The 23,052-nt window shown below is 60.0% G+C and overlaps 1 protein-coding gene and 1 long non-coding RNA gene across 4 annotated transcripts in view; one reads left to right on the forward strand and one right to left on the reverse strand.

The window, feature by feature from the left end:
- Window positions 1–1,820: 1,820 nt before the first annotated feature.
- On the reverse strand, window positions 1,821–15,415 carry LOC123616292 (uncharacterized). The gene is made up of 3 exons (XR_006724276.2): window positions 7,261–15,415; window positions 6,185–6,390; window positions 1,821–5,565 (listed from the first exon to the last, which is right to left on the reverse strand). It is a non-coding gene; the product is annotated as an uncharacterized LOC123616292 (long non-coding RNA).
- A 134-nt stretch (window positions 15,416–15,549) lies between these two features.
- Window positions 15,550–23,052, forward strand: part of PLXND1 (plexin D1) — a 48,987-nt gene continuing 41,484 nt past the window's right edge. The window contains exon 1 of one of the 3 annotated variants that reach the window (XM_074344290.1): window positions 15,550–16,932. In XM_074344290.1, the coding sequence (XP_074200391.1) occupies window positions 15,616–16,932 (1,317 nt within the window). In that variant the 5' untranslated portion in view covers window positions 15,550–15,615. The remainder of the gene's footprint in view (window positions 16,933–23,052) is intronic. The other 2 variants (XM_074344288.1, XM_074344287.1) reach the window with 2 other exon arrangements.

A 23,052-nucleotide genomic window follows, 5' to 3' on the forward strand; every position in this document is an offset into this window, starting at 1 on the left:
GCCAGGGCAACAGGATCTGATGGTGTCGTAGCTGCTCTGGCCGCCACAGCAAAGCACCGCAGCTCTACGACAGAAATTTCTTTGCTCGAAGTTCTGGAGGCCAGAAGTCCACGATCAGGTGTTGCCGGGTTTGGTTTCTCCTGAGGCCTCTCTCGCTGGCCTGCAGGTGGCCCCCTTCTCTCTGTGTCCTCACAAGGTCTTTCCTCTGTCTGTGCCCTGGTCTCTTCTCCTGAGGATACTGTTGGAATGGGGCCCACCCACAGGGCCTCATTTTAACTTAATCACTTCTTGAAAAGCCCAGTCTCCCCATACAGTCACATTCCAAGGTATTGGCGAATGGGACTTCAATATGTGAATTTGGGGGACACAGTTCAGCCCATAGCAGATGGCTTTTGCTCTTAGGGGGCGCCTGGGTGAGTGTTGAGCCAGAAGAGACAAGATCTGATTTGCGTGTTAATAGGATCCCTCTGGCGCCAAGGCCAGAGAAGAATAGACTGCTGGGGCAAGTGGCGCCCAGTGAGGAAGCTGCTGGAAAGGCCCGGGCAGGCAGGAAGCTGGGGGCTGGACCTGGGTGGGGGGGAGGCGGGGAGTGGGGTCAGACTCTTGCTCTGTCTGGGAGGTGGGGCCTCTGGGTTGCTCAACGGATCGATTTGGGGGTGAGGGAGGAGATGAGGGGGTTGGGGCCTGGGCCCTGCCCTGGCTGAGGGAGGCACCAGCATGATTCCTTATCCGCTAAGTGCCTACTGTGTGCAGCCCTGCCCCTGCGGGCCAGGCGGGCCCGGCCACGGGGTGTGCTGACTCGGGCCTTCTGCTCCTCCAGCCCTTCCTCCAAACTCCTGGCGGCAGAGCCTGACCCCCACTTGGACAAACATCTTGTGGCCATTTCCGCCTCGCCTGCCCGGAGCCCCAGCCTGGCCTGAACAAACACCCGGGACCTGTGCTTCCGGCCTCAGCTCTGGGAAAAGCCCAACCAGGAGCTGTTGAGGTCAAGCCTGGAGGGAAGCGGGAAGGAGGCACCCAGATCCCGGCATGGGGTCCACCCGCCGCCTCGGGGCCTCCTGCTGCTTCAGCGCTGGGCTTCAGTGTCCCGTCCGGAAAATGGGCCTCATCTCATCCCCTCTGAGGGCTGTCAGGAGGCGGGAAGTGCGCCTAGGCCTGGTGCCAAGGGGTGACACTGCCCACGGGGTTGTGAGAGGCTTTGGCGGGGAGGCTCCAAGGGACTAGAAGGGGCCAGATTTTATCTCCCCTCCCATGGCCTCCCCACTCTTTCCCATTTTCTGGATAGTGTCTCATGGGGCCGCACCTCCAGTCCCGTTCCCGTCGCTGCAGGGCCTCCCGGGTCCCTGTCAGAGACTAGAAGCCAGGCCAGGGGTGTGGGGGGTGGGCAGGACTGGACTCTCCTGGCAATGCAAAGTGTGTAAAAATGGTTGTTGTGAAGAGTGAGCTCCCCGTCCCTGGATGTGTGAGCAGAGGCAGGGAGGTGACCTTGCTAACACTTCCTCCCCATTAACTGCTCCCAGTGCCCTGCGAACTGTGGCAAGTGGGTGGGCAAGCCAGAGGTTTCCCGGGTCACAAAGATCCAGACTGAAATCCCAGCTCTGCTGTGTGACCAGCCCCCCACCCCCAGTACGGATGTGAAGGGGACACTGCTTGGGGACTGAGACAAATGATGAGGTCCGGGCACCAGCACCCCTAGCACTCAGGGAGGGGCGGTGTGGGCGCGCACAGAGGTATGTGTCTGCTCCATGGCCCCAGGGCACCAGATCTCCTGTCTGGTCCACCACTCAACCCCCTACTTGAACATTTTGCCAGATAAAGCCTCCCCCAGCTGGGGTTTGATTTTGATTTTGTTTTTGTTTTTCAGGCAGGATCTGCGAGCGGAAACAATGGAATTAATGTGTGTGAGATTTTTTTTCCCCCCTCTTTGGAGCAGTTTCTCCTCATCTGAGAGCTATGGGGTTGGAGTCCCACCTCCTGTTCCGGGCTTTGGAGGAGCCACCCGGAGAGGATGCGCGTGGGTGGGGGAGGTCAGGGAGGAGAGATCTGGGTGGGGAGGTGAGAGGGAAGGGCCAGGAAGGGCCAACAGTTGGGAAAAATGTGATGTGCTCCTTCCAGCCTCTGGGTCTTTGCACAGGCTGTCCCCTCTCAACCCCTGCCCCCATTGGTAGCCCCACTGAGATCAAGTGTTGTCTCTCCAGGAAGCCCTCCCCTGACCTCCCCTGCCAGGGCTAAACTGGTATCAGCACCTTTCTGCTCTCATTAATCTACACTCCATCTTCCACTGTGGGCTGGTCTTGTTGATTTACAGCCCTCTTCTCTGCACCACTATGGTCCTCACTGTCTGCTCGGGGATCTTGATCTGGGAGGGAGAAGGTAATTGGGGAGAAAGCAGAGGGGGAGTCGGACTCAGATGGGAGGCCACAGGGTCGGGGTAAGGCGTACAGGCACAGAGTGGGTATGGATGGGACAGGGCACAAGGGCTGGACTCCGACGACCCTGGCTATGTCACTTCGGGCAGTGAGTTCTCCCTGAGCCTCAGTTTCCTTCTCCGTAAAATGGGGATAACAGCACCACCTGGCGGAACTAACTTGAACTGCCCAAGGGCAAGGCCCAGGAGGCGCCCGGCAGGTGCTTTAACCAGCCCAGCGAGGGCGGGAGCTGGGGTTGGTGCCGAGGTGGTCTGATGTCTTGGCTAGGAGGCTGCAGGCCTTGGAGGCGACAGCGGAGCCCCAGACCCATAATTCACAGCAGCCCACTCAGCTACTGGTGCTAAAAATAGTGCGACCACCCCCCTCCTGCCTTCTCCCGGTATCCTCTGCGAGGGGGCCAAGGGTCCTGCAAATGGAAGTGAATTATGGGCGAGAGGGCGTCTCAAAACTACCGTAAATCACGCTGTGACTGTAGCTTTTAAGAGGCTTTTCTGAGGCTCCTCACTTAACCTCTCGGCCCCTCCCCCAATCACGCGGAGACAGCGCTGGGTGGGCACGAGGGGATCCAAAGGGTCAGGGCTCCGGCTCCCCGTGCCCAAGCCCCAGTGGTGGCCTTGAGGTCCAGTGACGAGAAAGGGATGGGAATGGGGACACAGGAGGCAGAGGAACGCACCTCCGGGCCAGATAAACTGCGCGGCCCGTCACTTACGCATGTGCGTGGCACGGAGACCGCCCGACGTCTGTCCGTCCGTCCAATAGCAGCCCCGCGCGCGCACGCGCCCCGCGCGCTGGCTCCGCCCAGAGTCAATGCTCCATGGCGGCCGGAGAAACTGAGGCACAAAGCAGGGCTTGACTCAGCAAGTCGCGGAGCTGGCGCTCCACCAGTGCTGACTTTCAGAGGGGTCTGCGGACCACCCAGGTGAGTCCAGCCCTGGAAGTTGTGTCTGACGGGAGGGTCTGGGGTGGGCAGTCCTGCTGGCCCTTCTTGGGTGGGTGACCCCGGCCAGGTGGCCAGCTGTTCTGAGCCTCCGTCACTCCACTGCAGTGGAGCTGAGTCTGTCCCTCTGGGCCATGGGGCGGCGACAGGTCCAGGGCAGGGCTGAGGCAATCTGAGTGCCCCTCACCTCCAGGCCCCGCGGCCCCACCACCCTTCCCTTTATAAGTGCACCTGTGCTTTTGGCCTCTGATTCCCAGCAAATATCGACCAGCACCCACATCCCCCAACCCCATAGCACTTGTCCTGTGCTTATTTTTAACACCAATAATACACATTCTTTGATGAAACTTAGAAAATTTTGAAAGAAAATTTTCAACCCCCCACCCCTACCCAGAGGTCATAACCCAGAAAAGCATCCTGATCCTGCCTCTCCCTGACTCTGTGACCCCGGAGGCACACCCTCAGTGGCAGGGCCTCAGATGCCCATGGATAGCTGCTCGGTGCGTCCAAGCCCAGGTGCTGGGGCTGGCGCTCAGGCCATGGAAGCCCTTGTTTCCTTTAGGGGCAGCGGGTGCCCAACTCTGCCTATGGCGTGGAGAGGGAAGTGAGAATGGAAGGGCAGGGATGGGGGTGATGTGGGTCCAGCTGAGGAAGTGAAAGTTCGCCTGAGCACCCCCCACCGCTGTCAGGGGTGACCACAGCGGGCCAACACAGCCCCTTGTCCCAGATGGACGTTCACAGGTGGTGCCCTGGCCAAACCATCCTTGGGGTCCCTGGATGTAAGGTGGAAGGGGTCCCCTGGTCCCCAGCCCAGGGAGCCCCAGCTTAGGGGACCATCCCAGCCTCAGACGCCTGACTTTGACTCTTTGACTCTGGCCTGGGCAGTCAGGCCTCTTGAATGAGGATGGGGAAATTGGGGCCAGGGGCAGGGGACTTGCTTGGTCCTGTTTTCAGGTAGAGACTGAAATGGGACTAAAATCCAGACAGGGCCTCAGACACCTGCCCCAGACATTCTTGGTGGCTGCCTCCGGGCCAGTGCTGGTGTCCCCTGAGTCTCCTGTACCCTCTGAGAGATCCATGGTCACACAGAGCTGGGTTCAAGTCCCACGCTATCCTGTCTGTTTACGTGGCCTTGGCAAGTCCCTGCCTCTCTTTGGCCTTCTGTAAAGCGGGCCCGTAGACCCTGTGCTCGCGGGGCCGGGGGAGGCGCAGTAAATGAGATAAGTGCAGGCCCTGGGCTGGCCCAGGATGGCTGTCGGTTGGGTTGGGGGGTTTTGGTATGTGGCCGCTCCACCGACCCCAGGTGTGGTGGGACAATGGGCTGGTGGCCGCATCTGTGCTGACCTCATCTGCTTCCGCTGGGGCCCCTCAGGGCCGCCTGTTTTGCTGGGGAGAGGGTCTCTCCTCCTATCCTCTTCCTCCAGGCCTCCTTCCTGCTTCCCGAGGTGCGGCCGGCCCTTCCGTCCGGGCGCTCATCAATCGCACCCGAGGTGCGGAGCGTCTGGCCGGCCTTCTTGGCCATGACTCACTTCCTGTTTCCCGGAGCTGGAAATAGCTTCCCCTGGACGCTGGGCAGGCGCTGGGGGCTCCCTCCCTGGGCAGCCGTTCAGCGTCTCTGCCGTGCACCCACCACTAAGTCTGTGTTCTGTTGGACGCCACACCAGCCCGAGGGCTTGTTCAGTGCTCACTTAGGGATAAGAGCACCTCCTGGGGGTCTCACCCTGGGGCAGCAGCAGTGGACAGGCAGATGGGGACCTGCCCTTGGGTGTCTGCAGACATTAACCAAAGAATGCCCCAACTAGGGTGCCCACAGCCCTGTGCAGGGAGGGTGCGGGGTCTCAGAGGCTGTGGACGAGGCAGAAGGGACAAGACTTTACCCCAAGAGCATTTGCAGGGTTTCAAGTTTTAGGAAAACAGCATGAACAGCTTTGCAATTTGAAAATGTCCCTCAGGCTGTTTCAAGGAGAAGTGATTCCAGGAGAGGCAGGAGGGGGTGAGGCTCGGACCGATGAAGTTGTCTTAGACCGATGAGAGGTGACTGGGGGTGGCCTCTGGATGGGTAGGAGGAGGGGATGGGGTGTCCGGGCGCCTCCGGGGTTCTTTGAGTGCAGCGCGGTGGAGGACTGGGCTCCGTCAGGCCATGCCACGCATTCAGTCCGCGACTTTGGTCACTTAACTCTGCCACGCCTTCCTTCCCACCTGCAAAATGTGTGTAATAAAAAGGGCCTCCCTCGCAGGTTGTCACTGTGAGGAATAAACACCATAATCCCTGTGAGGCTCTGGGAACAGTGCTCCCTGGAAGCCTCAATAAACATTAGCTGCTTTTATTCCAAAAGGCTTTTTCTGCCTTGTAGGTCTTGACCTGCTGTGTGCCAGGGGCTGTGAGGGGGTCCCAGAGTGCAGCTGCTCCCCCGTTTTGCAGATGGGGAAGCAGGCGGGGGAGAGGAGGGCTCTGCCTGAGGTCCCACAGTTGGGAAGTGGGGAGGCAGGAAGGCCCCCCTAGCCTCCCATGCTGCGTGAGGACCCCAAAGTGCCCCTCCCCTGCCTGTGGCCCTGAGCTAGGGGAATGGAGGTGACACTGGTGCCACTGTCCTGTGACTTTCAACCCAGCCAAGTCACATCCTCATGGGAAAAGCTGTATTTTAGACTCACAAACCGTCCCCAGGGCAGGCGAGGGGTATCAACCTTCCTTGGCGGGTGGGTGAGAGCAGGTGGGGACATTAGCAGGAGGGGAGGGGAGCTGTATGGAGTGGTAACAGCCAAGAAAGTGATGGGAGAACATTGTTCGCCTCTCTCATTCATTCATTCATTCACCCACCCTCATGAGCTGCTTTGTGTCCAACCTTCTGCCTGGTGATTTGAGGGACACAGGTACCCCCACAACAAGATGCAGCTCCTGAGATGCACCCTGGCTGGTAGGGAAGCCAGAGCAAAGACACATCGTCACCAAATGTAGTTGCGCTGATGGTGGCAGCCTGGGGTCCTGGGAGCCCCCTTCCAGCCTGGGAGATCAGGGAAGGCTGCCTGGAAGAAGAGAGGCCAAAACTGAGTCTTGGAGACACCCTGGGGACTTAGCCAGGGGGACAGAGTCGGGAGGGAAGTTCAGCGCATGGTGAGACTTAATCTGCACACTGGGACCTCTGGGACTGCTGGGCCTTTGGGACACAGGTTCCAGATAGGGGTGGGGGAAGCCTGCGGGGAAGTACGGGCGAGGAACAGTGGTTCATCCTGAGACTCCGGCTGTGGTCAGTGGACGCTGCTCTTGAGTAAGCTGAGGGATGGCGTCACCCAAAAGTCCCTAAAGAACTAGTTCCAAGTTCCTCAACAGAAGGGACTTTGGCTCGGCTGAGTAATTACTCACAGGCTGGCCTGCCCAAGGTTAAGGGCTGGACCATCCAAGGCCAGAGGCAAGACCATCCAAGGCCAGAGCCTGGGCCACTCAAGGTCAGAGGCTAGACAACACAAGGCCAGGCTGAACCCTACAAAGCAGAGATCCGGCTATTGAAGGCTGATTGTAAAAATCAGTTTCAGGAGGAAACCCTCTAGCAGCGCTGGGGGCAGGAGCACCAGGATCCCAGTGTGAGCCACACGTGGCCCTGGCAGCCCTCGTGACATCCCTCAGCTCAGCCTGTCACACACAGACCTTTGCCTGTACCTCCTCCCCGATGTGCACCCAGACCAGCATCCTGTGCACCTGACCCCGACGTGCACACAAACACGGTGCGCACAGCCCCCCCACCCCGCTGTGGGGAAGCTCATGACTCAGGCGGCCCTGTGGGGCCCCTGCGGCCTCGCCTCTCCCGGCTGCGGGCCCAGCCCCACCTTCCCCGGGCAGCTGTCTGTGAGAAGGCCCTGCCCCCTCAGAGCCGTGGGCCAGGGTGCTGCGCTCCCCACCTGCCAGCGTGCAGACAGGGCAGACTCTGCACCCAGTGACCAGGGAGGCCCCTGTGGCCAAGAGAGGCCCTTTGAACGTAACACCTCCGAGAGCCCCCACCGATCTGCTGGTCCCCCGCTGCTCTCTGACTCTGAAAGAGGAACCCCTGGTTGGTGAAGCCCGAGGCCTCGGAGCTCCCTCCCCTCACCCCATTGCACAGCCTGGTCCCCACCTTTGGCTGTCTCCCTCCCCTACCTCTGCCTCCCCCAGTCAGGCCCCTGCTGTCACCTCCCTGGGCATCTGCAGAAGCACCCTCCCGGGCCTCCCTCAGTCATTCTCCTCCTTCCCCACTCCATCTGGGAGCCATCTCCTGCCTCCTGGACTCACGGCAGCCAGAGGCTCCCCCAGCGCTGCCCAGCCCTCCAGCCCCGGCAGAGCCCCCTCACCTCTGTGTCCTGCCCCTCCAGGGCCCGCGGGCTGCTCCCTCCAGCCTTTGTCCTTGTCCCCTTGCGGGACAGCTCTCCCTGCAGCATCCTGCAGATCTCACTTACAGCTCACTGCCTCAGGGAAGCCCTTGTGGACCCCAACATGGGCTAAAGCTCCCTGTGAGAAACCCTCCGGAACCGCTTGGTATCACCTTTCGTAGGACCTGCGGCCTTTGCGGTTATGTAATTATATGAGTTACTTGATGGAAGACTGTCTCCCCTATGAGGCTGGGCTGAGGATGCGGACCATGCCTGTAGGGCTCCCATAATGTCCCCCATACCTGGCACATAGCAGGTGCTTGGTCAGTGGTTGTTGAATGAAGGAAGACCTCTGTCCTAGCATTTTATTCACCCAGGAGAGGGCAGGACCCTCAGAACTACCCAGGGAATCGGGTGTGAGGGGTCACCCTGAGGGCCAGTGGGTCTCCCAGGCTGAAGTGCACAGAGCAGGATGGCCTGCTGTGGCCTGGTTTTGTGAAGCTGGGCGGTCAGTGTGGCCATGTGGACAAAACAGGGGTCAGAGAGGCCCCTTTGGGAGAGTCTGTCTGGCATTGCCCAGGAAGGGGTCTCCAGCAGCAGAGTGACCATCCTGTCTGCCCGGCAGATGTCCTGGGGTGGTGATACAGCCATCCATCCATCCCAGCATTTAGGGATAGTGACTGTGTCCCATGCTGGAAGACCTCCCAGGCCACTGGGGAGGACAAACGCCCTCGTACTGTGTGGTAAGCAGTTTGATGGGAGGAGCTCCTAATACTGCTTCAGGGCTCAAGGAAGTCTTCTCAGAAGAAGGGCCATTTAGACTAGGCCTTGAGGGATGCCTAGGAGTTCACTAGAAAAGACTTTCCGGAGGAGGTGACATTTGGGCTGGCTCTTGAGGGGGTGCATGCAAGTTGACCTAGAAAACAAGAGAGGAAACACATCTTCTCCGGATGCTGGGTTCTCTTTAGGGACTCCTGTCCGCCACACAGCTGGTGAGATCTGGGCCCTGCTCATCCACGCCAGACTCTTGCATACACCTTGTGTGTGCCTGAATGGGAGGGAGCATCTCGTTGCCCTGTCCTGGAGCCGTGAGGTTCATCCAGTTGTTGTGTGCGCTCAGCATGGAGCAAGCGCTCAGCTGGAGTGGGAGGGATCTCAGAATCGGTTCAGTTCCAGGCCAGGTCTAGGGAGCACCTACTAAGCGCTGGACTCCAGGGAGCCACTGAGGAAAAGACCCAGTGCTGCCCTGAGCAGAGACCGGACATCACTGGCCAACTCTCCTCCGTGGGCAGATGCATCATCCCATTTTCCAGAAGAGAAAACTGAAGCCCAGAGGATGATGTAGTCTAGAGGGGGCAAAAGGGTCCTGAGATGAGGCCCTGGCTGCAGAGGGAGGAGGATGGGACAGAGAGAAGAGCTGCCCCTGTGGGCACCTGACGAAAACCCAGGCAGTTCGGGGATCCATCTAGCTAGGGCAGGGCACGGGCATAACTTTCCAGAAGCTGGAGTTGGTGGGGGGAATGGTAGCAGCAGCAACATCGCCTCCGCATCAGTGGCTTTAATAATAAATGTCATTGATTATCTATTGTGAGTCAGGTGCTGGCTCCACGCTCTCTAGGGATTATCTCATTTGATTCCCACAGCCTGGAGAGGTGGGGACTCTTAGACCCATTTCACAGGTATGGAACCTGAGACCCAGAGAGGCAAAGGGACTCACCCTGGGTCACACAGTTGGGAAGCAGAGGGTGGGGATCTGAACTCAGGTCCCAGGACCACAGGATGGCAACTCGATAACCTTGGCTGGACCCCACTCCTGGAGAAGATTAAACAGCCAAGCCTGAAAATTCCAGCTCCACCTTGAGCAGCTGGGTGGCCCCAAGCAAGTCACTTCCCTTTTCAGAGCCTCGGTCTCGTCCTCTGTCAGTGGACCTCATAGTCCTGCCGTGTGAAAGATTGTGTTGGAGACTCAGTAATCCTGTGGGGGCTCCTGGCTCAGCTGTCCCTTTCCCCAGGAAGCCTGCCTTCTTTGCTCCCACGGGCCTGGTTGGCAGAATGCTCCTCTGTATATCCTCAGGGCATTGAGACTGCTGTGTCCCAGAGCATACAGTAGGTGCTCATTCAGTGTCCAATGGAATGAGCATGGTCAGACAGGCCTGGGTTCAAATCCAGGACCATGGCCTTGCCTCTCTGAGTCTCAGTTTACTCATGCATCAAATGGGGTCAGTAGCACAGACCTTCAGTGGTTTTTACCAGGGCTGGCTGAGAAATGGCTGGTGCACAGTAGGTGCTCAGCCCACATCGCTCCCTGTCCTCTCAGATCTGGGCTTTCCCTTGTCTCTGCGGCTCCATTCGTGGACCACCTACTATCTGCTCAGGGATCACCTGCCCCCCAGCCTGCCCCAGCAGCTGTCCCCTGGAGATGGCAGCAGCCCAGGAATGTGGGTGGGGTCCCCCGGGGCGGCCCTGCACCCCCCCCCCCACTGCTGCTGGACAGAGGCCTCAGTGTGGAGCTGCTGGGGTCCTTTCACGGGCCCAGACCCATGACTGGACGTCTGAGAATGCCGCCCATTATCCGACTCACAGAGCACAAAGGGGCCACGCGGGGGCTCGGCAGGCCAGGCGCCCGGGATGGGTGCAAGGGGGCTCCGGGTCCCCACCCCAGCTTGCCGCCTGCTGCGTCCCCACCGCAGAGGGCAGGGATGTGCCCAGAGTCAGGAGAAGGCGTCTCCCACACGCAGGAATGAGAACCATTTCCTCCAGCCCCTCAGGGAGACAAAGACAGAACCGAGTGGAGGAGCCGTCACAGGCAAGGACAGGCCCCCGTCCTGAGCCCTGAAACCAGGCCTAGAAGGCCACCCCTGCCTCCTGCCCATCCTGCCCCTGGGGGGCATCCAGTGGGGGAAGCGGAGGGAACATTCCAGAACTCTGAAGCAGGCTAAACCCCCTGGTCCTTCGCAGAGTCTGCGGTGGGGAAACACCAGCTCTCTAGCTGAAACACAGCAGCATGGTGGGTGCTGTGTCTCCCGTCGGTGCTGCCGCTCGGGTCACCCAGCCCCTTGAGGGCCACTCCAGTAGGACGTGGTGGCAATGACAGGAGACCCAGTGTGGCAGGACAAAGCTGGCTAGAGAAGAGGCAGGGGTCACTTCGGGCTACCCCTCTGCTGTGTGACCTCAGGCAGGTCTCTAGGCCTCTCTGCACCTTGGTGTCCCAGTTTCTGAGAAGAGGGGAGGGAGGCCTGGTGGAGGGCTAATGACAGGAAGTGATCTTGTGCCTTTGTGCCTTTGACGGCACTGGCATGGACGCCCCGTCTCAGTGGCAGCGCCGTGAAGATGGAGGGCATCATTATCTGGGTGTGGGGGGCTCTCCCAGGAGGGGTACAGACTATGGATTCGAGGAGCCTAGGAGAGAGGACCCTGTGAGTCAGAGCTGGAAAGTCAGTGGACACCCTCCTTCCTGACATGCTGGACCTGTGACAAGTGTATGTTTTTCCATCCTCACAGCAGCCTGGTGAGAGGGACCATGCTCCCCTTTTCCAGATGAGGAAGCTGAGGCTCAAAGAGAGGTGGGGCCACCATGGTCACCCAGGTGGGTAGGGGCCGACCTGGGCCTGGAACTCAGGTCTCCCAGCTCCAAGGCAAGAGGCAGAGGGATGCCACGGCCCAGAGCAGGGTTTGGAGGCCTGTGAGCTGTGCAGCTGTGGGCAAGTGGTGACACCTCCCTGACCCTCAGTGTCCCTGTCTGTAAAATGGGGCTGATAAAACCCACCTCTCCGGGTTGCTCCCAGGAGGACATGAGACAGGCAGAGTCCCAGAGGAACTGTGGCTGTGGCTCCTGGCACCATCAGGGCCCACGCTGGGTTACCGAGCTGTCCCGAGTACTCTGTTCCTGTCATCAAGGCGTTGCAGGAGCAGGCAGTGTGTCACTAGCACTTCCTTCAAGGAAAGCCTTCGCTGAGGCCAGGCCCAAGGGACAGGAGGCCAGGGGCCCCCTCCTCCCTGCGCAGCCCTGGCCTCACTGTTATTCTTTCCAATTGAAGAAGGAAAACATTTCCTCCTCCTCCTCGTCCTCACGGCTCTGCCCTGGGCAGCCCGAGGGCCGGGCAGGGATGGGGCAGGGTGGGGAAGCCCCCACCCAGGTGGCGGTGAGAGGCCAGGTCACCCACCCTGGGGCATCCAGGCAAGGACCTGCCCCGTCTGGGCCACTGTGTCCCCAGCTCCAAAGGCACTGGATCAGATTACTGTTTCCCAAATTTCAAGTGTTTTGTGCCACTTGGGTTATGACCTACTGCATATTTGTCTTTAAATTAACTCACATTTTAAAAACTTCGATAAATGCATTTACCAAGCAAGCTTTACATCATTATTGTACTTGGAAAGCCAGTATCACTTGGCAAAAGCAGAAAGTAACTGTAAATATTATAAAGAAAACAAAGAGCTGAGTAAATTCTAGAATGCTGCGCCTGAGACCTCCTCTCTATTAAAAATGAACAATGACAAATGTTAGCAAGGCATTGAAGACACATTAGCCCCAGAGAGAGAGCTTCTCCTTGATAGAATCAGAAGTCTTGAGCAAAAACTGAAAAGGGCCTGAATCACAGAGTGAACCAGGTTAGCTGGCAGTCACTCCAGGGTTGGTTAATCTGGATTAGTTAATTCAAAGTGAGTTAATGCTGGTGCCGCCTAACTTGCCCTCCTCGGTACCATCCATCTCCCCTTCTGGGAGGAAACCCCTCTGCCTCTTAGCAAGGTCAGGGAGATGTGGGTTCTTCCGTTCATTCGTTCCTTTCTTCATTCTCTCAGCCCACAGTAATCAGCACCTCAGTAGGGCCGTGGCAGCCACCCTGACCCATCCTGGGCTGCGAGAGCTCCCAAATGATGGGCGGAGGCAAGAAAGCGTACGATCTGGAGACAGATCTGTGTTCAAATCCTCACCTTGCTAATGCCCCCCCCAGTGTCTCCATCTGTGAAATGGGTTCAGTGACCTCTGCCTTGTCAGTTGGTTGTGAGAATCGCATGAGATTGCATGGAGCAGTGATGGGCACAGTCGTTTGCCCTTGGTGGACACTGGCTCTGCTCGCTGCCTTGGGGCCCTGATGGGCCATCGCTCAGTGTAAGGGGAAAAGCTGGCATTTGCCTAATGCCTGCCATGTGCCCATCACTGTGCTTTCTGGCACCTTACGTTCTTCACATCTTATAACCTCCCAGGGCTGGTGTGCTATATGATTGTCCTTGTTGTACAGACAAGAAAACTGAGGCTCAGAGAGGGCAAGTGCCTTGCCCTAGGCCACACAGCACTTCCGTCTACAGCTTATGCGAAGACACGTGGACCGTGGCTGTGCCTTCTGTGGCTCACCTGACGCTGCATACCCGCAGCTCCCCGCAGCTCCTGAGTCCCAGCGCTCAGTTGGGCAGGTAGTTTGTGTCCAGAGTGGCCAGAAATGGAACCATCCACTGTGTGCCAGGCTGAGCTGCGACCACACAGAGCATTATCCTCAAGGCTCAGTGGGGGGAGCTGCAGGATGTGGCAAGATGAGCCTGGAGACAGGAAGGAAGCTGGGAGGGGCCAGAGGGGGAGAGGTGGGTGGGAGATAGGGAGGCAGAGAGACAGAGACATGGAGAGAAAAAGAGATACACACACAAAGAGACAGAGTGTGGAAGGGTGGGGGGAGAGACTGGGAAAGAGAAAGACAAAGAGAGAAACCGGGAGGAGCAAGAAGACAGACAAAACCAGAGACAGGGTGGGGAAGGTTCGAGATTAGACGGGGAGGGAGATGACAGCTGGGTGATGGGGGAGGGCTCTGGGGAGAGGTTGAGTGAGGTCCACTGAGGCAGCCTCCTGCACCCCTGCAGGGCACCCCAGTCCGCTCATGCTGATGGCAAAACACGAGTCCTCTCCACCTGGAGATGCAGGTACAGACGTCAGTCCTGTCCAGCTGTACCCTGAGTGGCCTTGAGCCCCAGCGGTGGGGGATGGGGTGTCAGAAGCAGAGCCTCTGATTTCCTGTGTTGAACACTCCTGGCTATCAAAGCAGTGGCCCAACAGACAGAGGGCTTGGAAAAAGGCCCACGTGATGGGCAAATGCTGATGGCAGGAAGGCGAGGGTGTTGGGGTGAGGGAAGTGGGGGATGGCTGTAGGCCTGGCCTTTCCTGCCTACACCGTGGGGCACAGAGAAACCCCCAGCCTTCCTTCCTGGCCAGGTGGGGACAGGTGAGGGAGGCCAGGCCACTGTCAGAGCCAGGACCATGGGCACCTGCCACGTGAGCCCCCTATTCTGAGAGGCCGTGGGGCCGGGGAGAGTTGGGGTGATGTTCGGAGCCAACAGACTTGTGAGCTCCGCATCCATCTCGGGTTAGTCCCTTCACCTCTGAGACCTCAGGCTCTGAATCTGTAAGGTGGGACAGTAGTCGTATCAGCCTCAGAGGGCTGCTGTGAGGAGAAAGGGAGTCAGGACACGTGAAGGGCTTGGCAGGGTGCCTGGCAGTGGCCAGACCCATGGATGCTGTCACCCAGGCTCTGTGTTCCTGTTCTGGTCGCTGCCTGCCTCGGCCCTGGTGCCTACCTGCTCCTCTCAGTTGAAAGGAGAAGCTGGCCCAGTGCCAGCTGGCCTGCGGCTGCTCTTCCTGATCCTCCACTAAATCTGGGAGGATTTTAGGTCCTTCCAGAGTCCCGAATAAGGTGGGTGGAGGATGGCTGGATCTCCAGAGGAGGCAACTGTGGGCCTCCTGGGGCCATCACGCCCCAGGACCAGCGCCTCACCCTGGGTGTTTTCGCGGCTCAGCACAGGCCTGGAAGAGTTCCTCTCCACGATCCCGATTTATATGTCTGACCCCTGAGCTCTGGTCTCAGTACCTGCCACTTGTCAAATCCCTTTTGGGGCTGCAGTTTGGGGGACAGATCGTGGGATCCGAGGGGGTGGTGCCCCCTGTCCCGCTGACCCTAGGGGTGTCCAGGCCCTTGGGTCGAAGGCCTGGACAGTGCTCTGTGAAAGGGAGTGGAGTGTGAGGTGGGGAGGGGCTGGCGGGATTGTGGGGTTCAGGAAGGCAGAGAGGGAGAGTTGGGGGTGGACAGAGGTGGAGGAGATAGGAGGTCAGAGGGATGGAGAGAGAGACAGAGCGTCTGAAGGGGAGGCGCAGAGGGAGCCAGGAGAGACGACGGAGAGAGCCGGGGACAGAGGAGCAGAAGGAGAGAAGAGGGAGAGAGAATAACGCGGAAAACTGGGCGGCTAGGGGGGCGGTGGGGACAACACAGACGGGAGGGAGAAGGAGAACCAGAGACAGAGAAAAGGGGAGACAACACCCTCGGAGTTTGGGTGGGGGGCGGGCCACGCAGACAGAGACAGGGAGACAGAGACACACAGAGGAGAGAGAGACGGGAGAAAAGAGGAAGGAAAAAATAAAACAAGCCCGAGAGACAGGCCAAGTAGCCAAGAGGTGGAAAGAACTAAGGCAACCAGTGACGGAGGCAGAGGCAGCGCCGGGAAAGGAGCCTCGGGCCGCGGGCGCCTAGCGGGAGGGTCCTGGAGGGTGCGGGGCGGCGAGAGCCACCGACAGCAGAGCGGGTGCCGGGCGGCCGGAGGGCGGGGCGGGGCGGGGCCGGCTGGAAGCCGGGGGCGGGGGCCCGGGGCGCGTGGGGAGGTGGGCCCGGGGCGGGAGGGGGCCCGGGGGCGGGGCGCGGCCGGGCGGGGCGCGGCGCGAGGGCGTGTCTGCAGCGGAGCCGCCCCCGCCCCGCCCCCGGGTTGCGCGGAGCCGCTGAGCCCGGCCGGGGCGCCGGGGCCGGGGGCGGCTGGCGCGGGCAGGAAGCGCCTCGCGGCCCGGGCCCGCCCCCCGCCTCCTGCCGCCTCCGGGCTCCCGGCTCCCGGCCGCGCCGCGCCCCATGCACTCGCCGCGCCGCGCAGCCCGCGCACGCCCGGATGGCTTGTCGCGCCGCGGGCGGCGCACCCCTTAGCGCCCGGGCCGCCGCAGCCAGCCCCCTGCGGCCGCGCCCGCCATTCCGGGACCCGTCGTGCCCGCCGCTGCTGCTGCTGCTGCTCCTGGGGGCGGCGCGGGCCGGCGCCCTGGAGATCCAGCGCCGGTTCCCCTCGCCCACGCCCACCAACAACTTCGCCCTGGACGGCGCGGTGGGGACGGTGTACCTGGCGGCCGTCAACCGACTCTACCAGCTGTCGGGCGCCAACCTGAGCCTGGAGGCCGAGGCGGCCGTGGGCCCGGTGGCCGACAGCCCGCTGTGTCACGCCCCGCAGCTGCCTCAGGCCTCGTGCGAGCACCCGCGGCGTCTCACCGACAACTACAACAAGATCCTGCAACTGGACCCTAGCCAGGGCCTGGTGGTCGTGTGCGGTTCCATCTACCAGGGCTTCTGCCAGCTGCGTCGGCGGGGCAACATCTCGGCGGTGGCCGTGCACTTCCCGCCAGCCGCGCCGCCGGCGGAGCCGGTCACCGTGTTCCCCAGCATGCTGAACGTGGCGGCCAACCACCCGAACGCGTCCACCGTGGGGCTGGTCCTGCCCCCGCCCGCAGGCACCGGGGGCAGCCGTCTGCTCGTCGGCGCCACGTACACGGGCTACGGCAGCGCCTTCTTCCCGCGCAACCGCAGCCTGGAGGACCACCGCTTCGAGAACACGCCCGAGATCGCCATCCGCTCCCTGGATGCGCGCGGCGACCTGGCCAAGCTCTTCACCTTCGACCTCAACCCCTCCGACGACAACATCCTCAAGATCAAGCAGGGCGCCAAGGAGCAGCACAAGCTGGGCTTCGTGCGCGCCTTCCTGCACCCACCGGACCCGCAGCCAGACGCCCAGTCCTACGCGTACCTGGCGCTCAACAGCGAGGCGCGCGCGGGTGACAAGGAAAGCCAGGCGCAGAGCCTGCTGGCGCGCATCTGCCTGCCCCGCGGCGCAGGCGGCGACGCCAAGAAGCTCACTGAGTCCTACATCCAACTTGGCTTGCAGTGCGCGGGCGGCGCGGGCCGCGGCGACCTCTACAGCCGCCTGGTGTCCGTCTTCCCCGCGCGCGAACTGCTCTTTGCGGTCTTCGAGCGGCCGCAGGGGGCCCCAGCGTCACGCATGACCCCCGCCGCTCTCTGTGCCTTCCGCTTCGCAGACGTGCAAGCCGCAATCCGCGCAGCGCGCACCGCCTGCTTCGTGGAGCCCGCACCCGACGTGGTGGCCGTGCTCGACAGCGTGGTGCAGGGCACCGGGCCGGCCTGCGAGCGCAAGCGCAACATCCAGGTACGCTCAGGTAGCGGGGGTGCCGGGGACCATCCCAGGGCGCCGGAGGAAGAGTGTGCGGGTAACTGGACAGGTTTTGCACTGAGCAGGTCGCAGGTGTGAGCGTGCGGGGGCCCAGATGTGCGTGTATGGGTACCCGAGTGTGTACTCTGGGCTACAGGTTCATTTTCGGTATCTTAGGCATACTCGCGAGGGTACAGATGTCAGCGGAATCAGGGGCACCGGCATGAATATGGCCCAGGTGTGCGCTAGGTTACAGGTACTCACACCTAGGTGTTCATGAGGGGTCTGGGTTGTGGATGGGTACACAGGTGTGCGCTGAAGAGAGCCAGAGGTTTATATACATCCCAGGTGTGCACGTGAGGGTCAAAAGAACAGGCTGAGCAAGTGAGTGCAGCGTCTGACCAAAGGTGTGTTCTAGGCTGGCTGTGTGAGCCCATCAGGACTGCCTTTGGGAGTTGGCACATGTATGTGCAGGTGTGGCAGGTGCGCAGGGAGGCATGCACCAGGGCCCTGCAGATGTGTGTGGGGGCTGGCAGCAAGATGTGTGCCCCACACTTGTGTGTCACTGAACTGGAACATGCACCAGACATGGGGGCTGCAGGGAAGGTGATAGCACTTGTGAAATGCTTCCTAAGCGTATCACATTGGTGTAACTCTAGGTTTTAACAACAGCCCTCTCAGGTAGGCTCTGTTCTCATCCTCATTTCACAGATGAAGAACCTGAGGCACAGAGAGGTTAAGTAACTTACTTAAGATCACACAGCCAAGAACTAGCAGAGATAGGATTTGAATCCAGGCTGAATGACCTCAGCATCTGTGATCTTAATGCCACCAAGCCTTTGCTGCCTTACAGCCATGGAGCTCAGAGTGTGTGTGTGTGTTGGAGGAGTCTCGGTGGCTGGGGTGGGGAGGTGCCGGTGCCGGGAGAGTGGAGGGAGTTGAGCAGGACTGTGTGCAGCACCGGGGAGGCCCATGGAGCTCACGAGGGAATGAGGAGAGCCAGGTGTAGGGCCGTAGGCAGCTGGGTGGGAAAAGGGCCCAGGTGTCTGGGGTTGGGCAGGGGTGAGGGGGGCCAGGTTGGGGGATCGGGGTGTGAGTTGATCTTGGGGGGGATGTGACACAGGGGTGCAGGAGGGAATTTTGTGTGGTTCCACTTAAGGAAGTACATCAGCAAGGGGTGACTTCTTCAGGGGGCCCTGGGAGGAAGGTCCCTGTGCCTTGTCCACACTCTCCATCCCGGGCTGAGTCTGGGGAGTTTGTTTCAACCCCAGCCTTGGCCACTCCCCTGGGAAGCCTTAATCTCTCCCTCAGCAAAATGCAGAACTCAGCCTTCCCCTGGGGATTACAGAGCTCTCCTTGGGACCAGATCCCCAATGGCCCTGCCCCATCCTTTCTGCATGATCCTCAGGCCCTGGCAAGAAGCTCATGAGATTCATTATCCTCTGTGGGTGTGCCCAACACTGGGGCTTTGAGAAAACACAGATTCCTTCGCCCGCAGCTGGGCCCCCGCACTGCCCACCACCCGGCTGGCTAGCTGCCCTGAAGTAGAGGTCGCAGTGGGTGAGCAGGGCACACTGGCCCTGGAGCGGCTCTGCCACCCGCCGGGGGCTGCCCAGCACCGTGGTTGGGACATCCACCATTCCCCGCCCCCTCAAGAGCCACATCCCCGCATGGGCTATCTTCTGTGGCACAAGCTTTTGTTTCCAGGAGTCTCAGGGCTGGAGGAGGTGAATGGGGAGTCAGCCCCTGCTTGATGGAGGGGAGACCTTGTCGGCAGGGCCAAGGTTGGGTCAGCCCCTGGGGCCTTCTTTGGACCTTTCCAGGCCTGCGTGTCCATCCAGGCCCTTGGTGTGAGGCGATCTGTGGGATTCCTCAGGCCACCACGTTCTCCCCTCCCCCTCTGGCAGGAACCGTCCTGATTCCCACGGTCCCTCGTCCCCAGCCTGGCCTGGTGCAGTGACTCACTCTGCTGAAGGGGGCTGGGGCTTCCCTTTCCTTAGGGGGCAGGGCCTCTCCAGGGACACAGTCTCAGGGACAGAGTGGCCAAGGGCCTCCTCCCCACCCCAAGGTGGGGTGGATCCTGGCCCTCCTTGGCCACCCTCCCTGCATCCCCCCTCCTCCCCTCCCCTGTGCCTGGCTGTGGGCACAGGCCAGTGCTGCTGAGCAGTATCTCCCAGAAGTGTCCAAGGCCCCAGGTCTGGGCCCCTGGCAGCCTCTGGTTGCGGGGTGGGTGGGTGATGGTTACTCTTGCTCCAGGCTGTTGTCAGTTACAGGCTAAGAACTTGGACTCTGCACCCTGGGTTAAATCCTACTCTGTCACTTCCCAGCTGTATGACCTTGACAAGTGACTTAACCGCTCTTAGCCTCAGTTTCCACGTCCGTAAAGTGGGGACAATGAAAACACATCTCTATGGATTGCTAGGGACTGAATGAATTAACTAACGTAAAGCACTTGCACCTGGCACGTCATGAGTGCCTTGTAGATGCCCGCTGCTCTTGTTCTTACTGCCCCAGGAGCCTTATTAGCACAGGTCTGGGCTTGGTCCTGGACAGCAAATAGTGAGTGACCTATTTGGTTTGTCCTGCAACAGTAAAGACCCTACCTCTAGCCCCAGATGGAAGCCTCAGTAAACATTTCTTAAGCCCCTACTGTGTGCCCAGCCCTGTGCTATGCTCTGAGGACCAATGGTGACTCCCTCAGTTTCTGCTCTCGGGGATTGTGCACATGGCCAGGCACTTACAGCCCAGAAGGATGGGTGCTATGATGGGAGACCCCGGGTAGAGGGAGCCCAGAGAGGGGCATCCAGGCCTCTGGGGGACATGGTAGCAAAGCAGAGGCGATGGATGAGCAGGAGTCGGCCATGTGAAGCTGGCAGGAGGAAAGGTCCAGGCAAAGGGAACAGCCTGTGCAAAGGCCTGGGGGTAGGAAACAGCAAGGCAGGCTGGGGCAGTGAAAGGCGGTCAGTGTGGCTGGGGCCGGGGGTGAAGGGGTAGGCGGGGGGCATGAGTGGGGGCGGGGGAGGAGGGTAGGCCTGCGGTGTGGGTGCAAGTGCAGGTAGGCTGTGTTGTGAAGTCAGGACCGGGTCCTGGGGACATGGGGAGCCATGCAGGGGTTTAGCCACATAAGTGATCTGATCTGAACCAGCACCTCAGTTTCCTCCTCTGTAGAGTGGGACCAATCATCCTAGCACCGACCTCACGGGACTAAGGGAGGGACTACCACAGGTGAGCAGCTAGTAGGTGCCCGGCACAGGCATTTGCAATGACTCTGATTGTTTTCAATATAAGCAGTTTGGAAAGCCCTTAGGTGGCTGGTGAGAAGGAAAGATGAAAGGCGGGGGAGTCGGTGGGAAGCTGGTGCTACCTTCCAGGCGAGAGATTCACTTCGTCATTTGCAAGTATTTTTTGAGCGCCTACTGTATGCCAGGCTCTGTGGCAGGTACTGGGGGCGGCCAGCCAGGCCCATGCTCAGGGAATGTGGCGGGCCGGTCTGAGGGCGCAGAGGGAAGCCAGGGCTTTGGGACAGATTCGGAGGCCGGGGTGTAGCCTGAGAGGTAGGGGCGGACGGGATGGAGGAGAAGGGAGCCGCCCGGTCTGGCCCAGCGTTGGGGTGGGAGTTGGGGTAGGGGTGCAACGGGGTGCGTACTGGGGCCTGGGATCCCCTTTCCTTCCAGCCCCATCTGGCCAGACTTCGTCAGCACCAGATGGCCTCAGTGGGGATGGACACGGGGGACAGGATCCTGCCCTTCCTTCTCTTCTCCAGGGATATCTGACCCCCAAGCAGGGCGGCTCAGCGAGGCCTCTGGAAACCAGCCTTGTGCTTTTGCTCCACGGCCCCAGCCGGGGCGGTCTTGGGTATCTCCCCGCCCTGCAGGCTCTGTCCCCTGCTCTCCACCTTAAAGATGGTGAAGGCGCTGGGAACCTTTCCCCCCGCAGCCTTCAGAGGGCCTCCACTTTGTCCCTAATTGTTTCTGGCATATTTGGGGCCTTTGGCCTATTTCGAGAGAGACAGTGAGTGAGAAAATCAGCCACCGTCGTGTGTGGCTTGGGTCCCTTTCCTTAATTCACGTCTGAGGTGAAAGTGAGTTGGGAAGTTGGCGTGTGGTGTCGGTGGGGAAACTGAGGCACAGGCCCACCCAGGAAGGTGAGGGTAGTCCAACTCCCTTCCTCAAGTCTTTCTCCTCAACCTATGAATGACCATAATGTTTGCACTTCTAAATTGAAAGGAAAACTGACAGGGAAATGTTAATGTTTTATTTTCAAGGTGTCTTTTTATAGTCAAGGTGGAGAAAAAACCCTCAGGCGGTTTTAAACTGGCATGCGGTGGGTGGGTGTCAAGAAGGCGTTTTCTGAACCAATTTAGGGGCTGAAATGCTGGGTGGAGGTGGAGGGAGCCAGGTTCCAAGATGGGCTTTCAGTTTGGAATTGGGCTGGGGGTGGGGAGTGAGATCCCCGTGGCCGAGGGTATGAGCAGAGATACTTGTGCGACTTAGAAGGGGATTCTGGCAAGATTGGCCAGGACGACCTTCTAGCCTAGAGAGACAGACAGGTCTTGGGCCAGGAGACGGTTGACGTTCCTCCCTACCCTGGGAATGTCATCAGTCTTGACTGCCAGGTACAGGAGGGTAAGCAGTGTGACCCAGGGTGAGTCATTTACCTCCTCTGGGCCTCATGCTTTCTCACTGTAAAATGGGACAGCATCTCCTTCTGAGGATGTGGGCAGATTGAAATCTCACATGAACTGCCCAGGAAACAGCAGGTAGAGGTGTAGTACCAGGAGAAAAAAAAAAGAAAAGTGTGCTCAGTCTGTGGAACATCCAGGGGGGCAGGAAGCACTCAGAGGAGGGAGGGTTGGGCCCTTGGAGGAGATGGGACAGAACCGGGTCCTGAAGATGAGCTGGTGTGTTTGGTGCCTCCCAGCCGAGCTCAGAGGTGGGGGAGGCACAGAGAGCGGGCCTGGCGTTGCTGCTGTGACGGTGCAGACGCTGAGCATCTGGTGGACCTGAGGGGTGTGTGGACGGTGGGGTGGGTGCCCTCTCTCCAGGCCTGAATAACAGCCATCACCGAGCCCTCAGTTCTGAGCAGGGATGCTGTGCGACCCCTTCACAAGCACCAGTGCGTTTGATCTTGCAGCACCCCCACCCCCCACCCTGTGAGGCAGGAAGCACTGTGATCCCTAGTTTAGAGGTGGGGAAACTGAGGCCCAGGGTCTCGCAGCTGGTTAACAGAAGTAGGGGGCTGCAGACTGGCTGTGGAGTCCGCCCTGGCTGAGGGCTGGTGTTAGCTGTGGACTCTCAGCTGGGGGTCCTGCAGTGACCCCCATCCCATGGAGATTTGGGCGGGGCCCTTTGTACAGAACCACCTCTGTGATGGCACCTCCACACAGGCGTGGAAACTGGGAGCTGCCGCTGCAGTAACTCAGCTCCCAAGCTGGGTGAGGCTGACTAGGGCTTCTGCAGAGGCCGGCCCAGAAGTTGGGGGCTGGGGCTGATTGGGCCTCTTGAGGGAGGCAGGGGGGCAGGGAGGCACCTAGTTGTGTTCATCTCTGAAAAGGTGATTGGGAGCTCCCCGGCCCTTTGGGTGTGAGAATGAGAGATGTAATCAGTTTGAATGACTTGACAAATTGCTTTCAACACGGACCCCCGCCCTGACCATGCTGGGTCCTGGGGCTTGGCAGGCCACCTCCGGGACAGCACCTCACTGTCCAGCATTTGCTAGGAGGGTGGAGAGTTTATCATGGTCTGGCCACGCCCACAGTTAAGCCTGTCACACCCAGGCATGCCCAGGGTGAACCCTGGCGCCAACTCCCTGGATTCAAATCCTAGCACTGCACCTTCCTAGCTGTGGCCTCCGGCAAGTCGCTTACCTTCTCTGGGCCTCCATTTCCCCATCTGTAAAGTGGGCTCAGCACAGAAAAGAACAGGGCAGCCTGGCGTTCGGCGGAGGCTGCGTGTGCGGCGGCCGCTGCAGAAACACCCTCTACAGGAGTCTCTCTGCCCGCTGCCATGGCTGCTGGTTTTCACGGAGGGTAAGGAGACAGGCCGGGTTCCAGTCCTGGTTGCTAGAGGGTGGAGAACAGACACCGTGTATACGGAAGACCGCATGAGGCCTGAGCCC

The sequence above is a fragment of the Camelus bactrianus genome, chromosome 17, assembly GCF_048773025.1.
Source record: "Camelus bactrianus isolate YW-2024 breed Bactrian camel chromosome 17, ASM4877302v1, whole genome shotgun sequence".
Classification (NCBI taxonomy): domain Eukaryota; kingdom Metazoa; phylum Chordata; class Mammalia; order Artiodactyla; family Camelidae; genus Camelus; species Camelus bactrianus.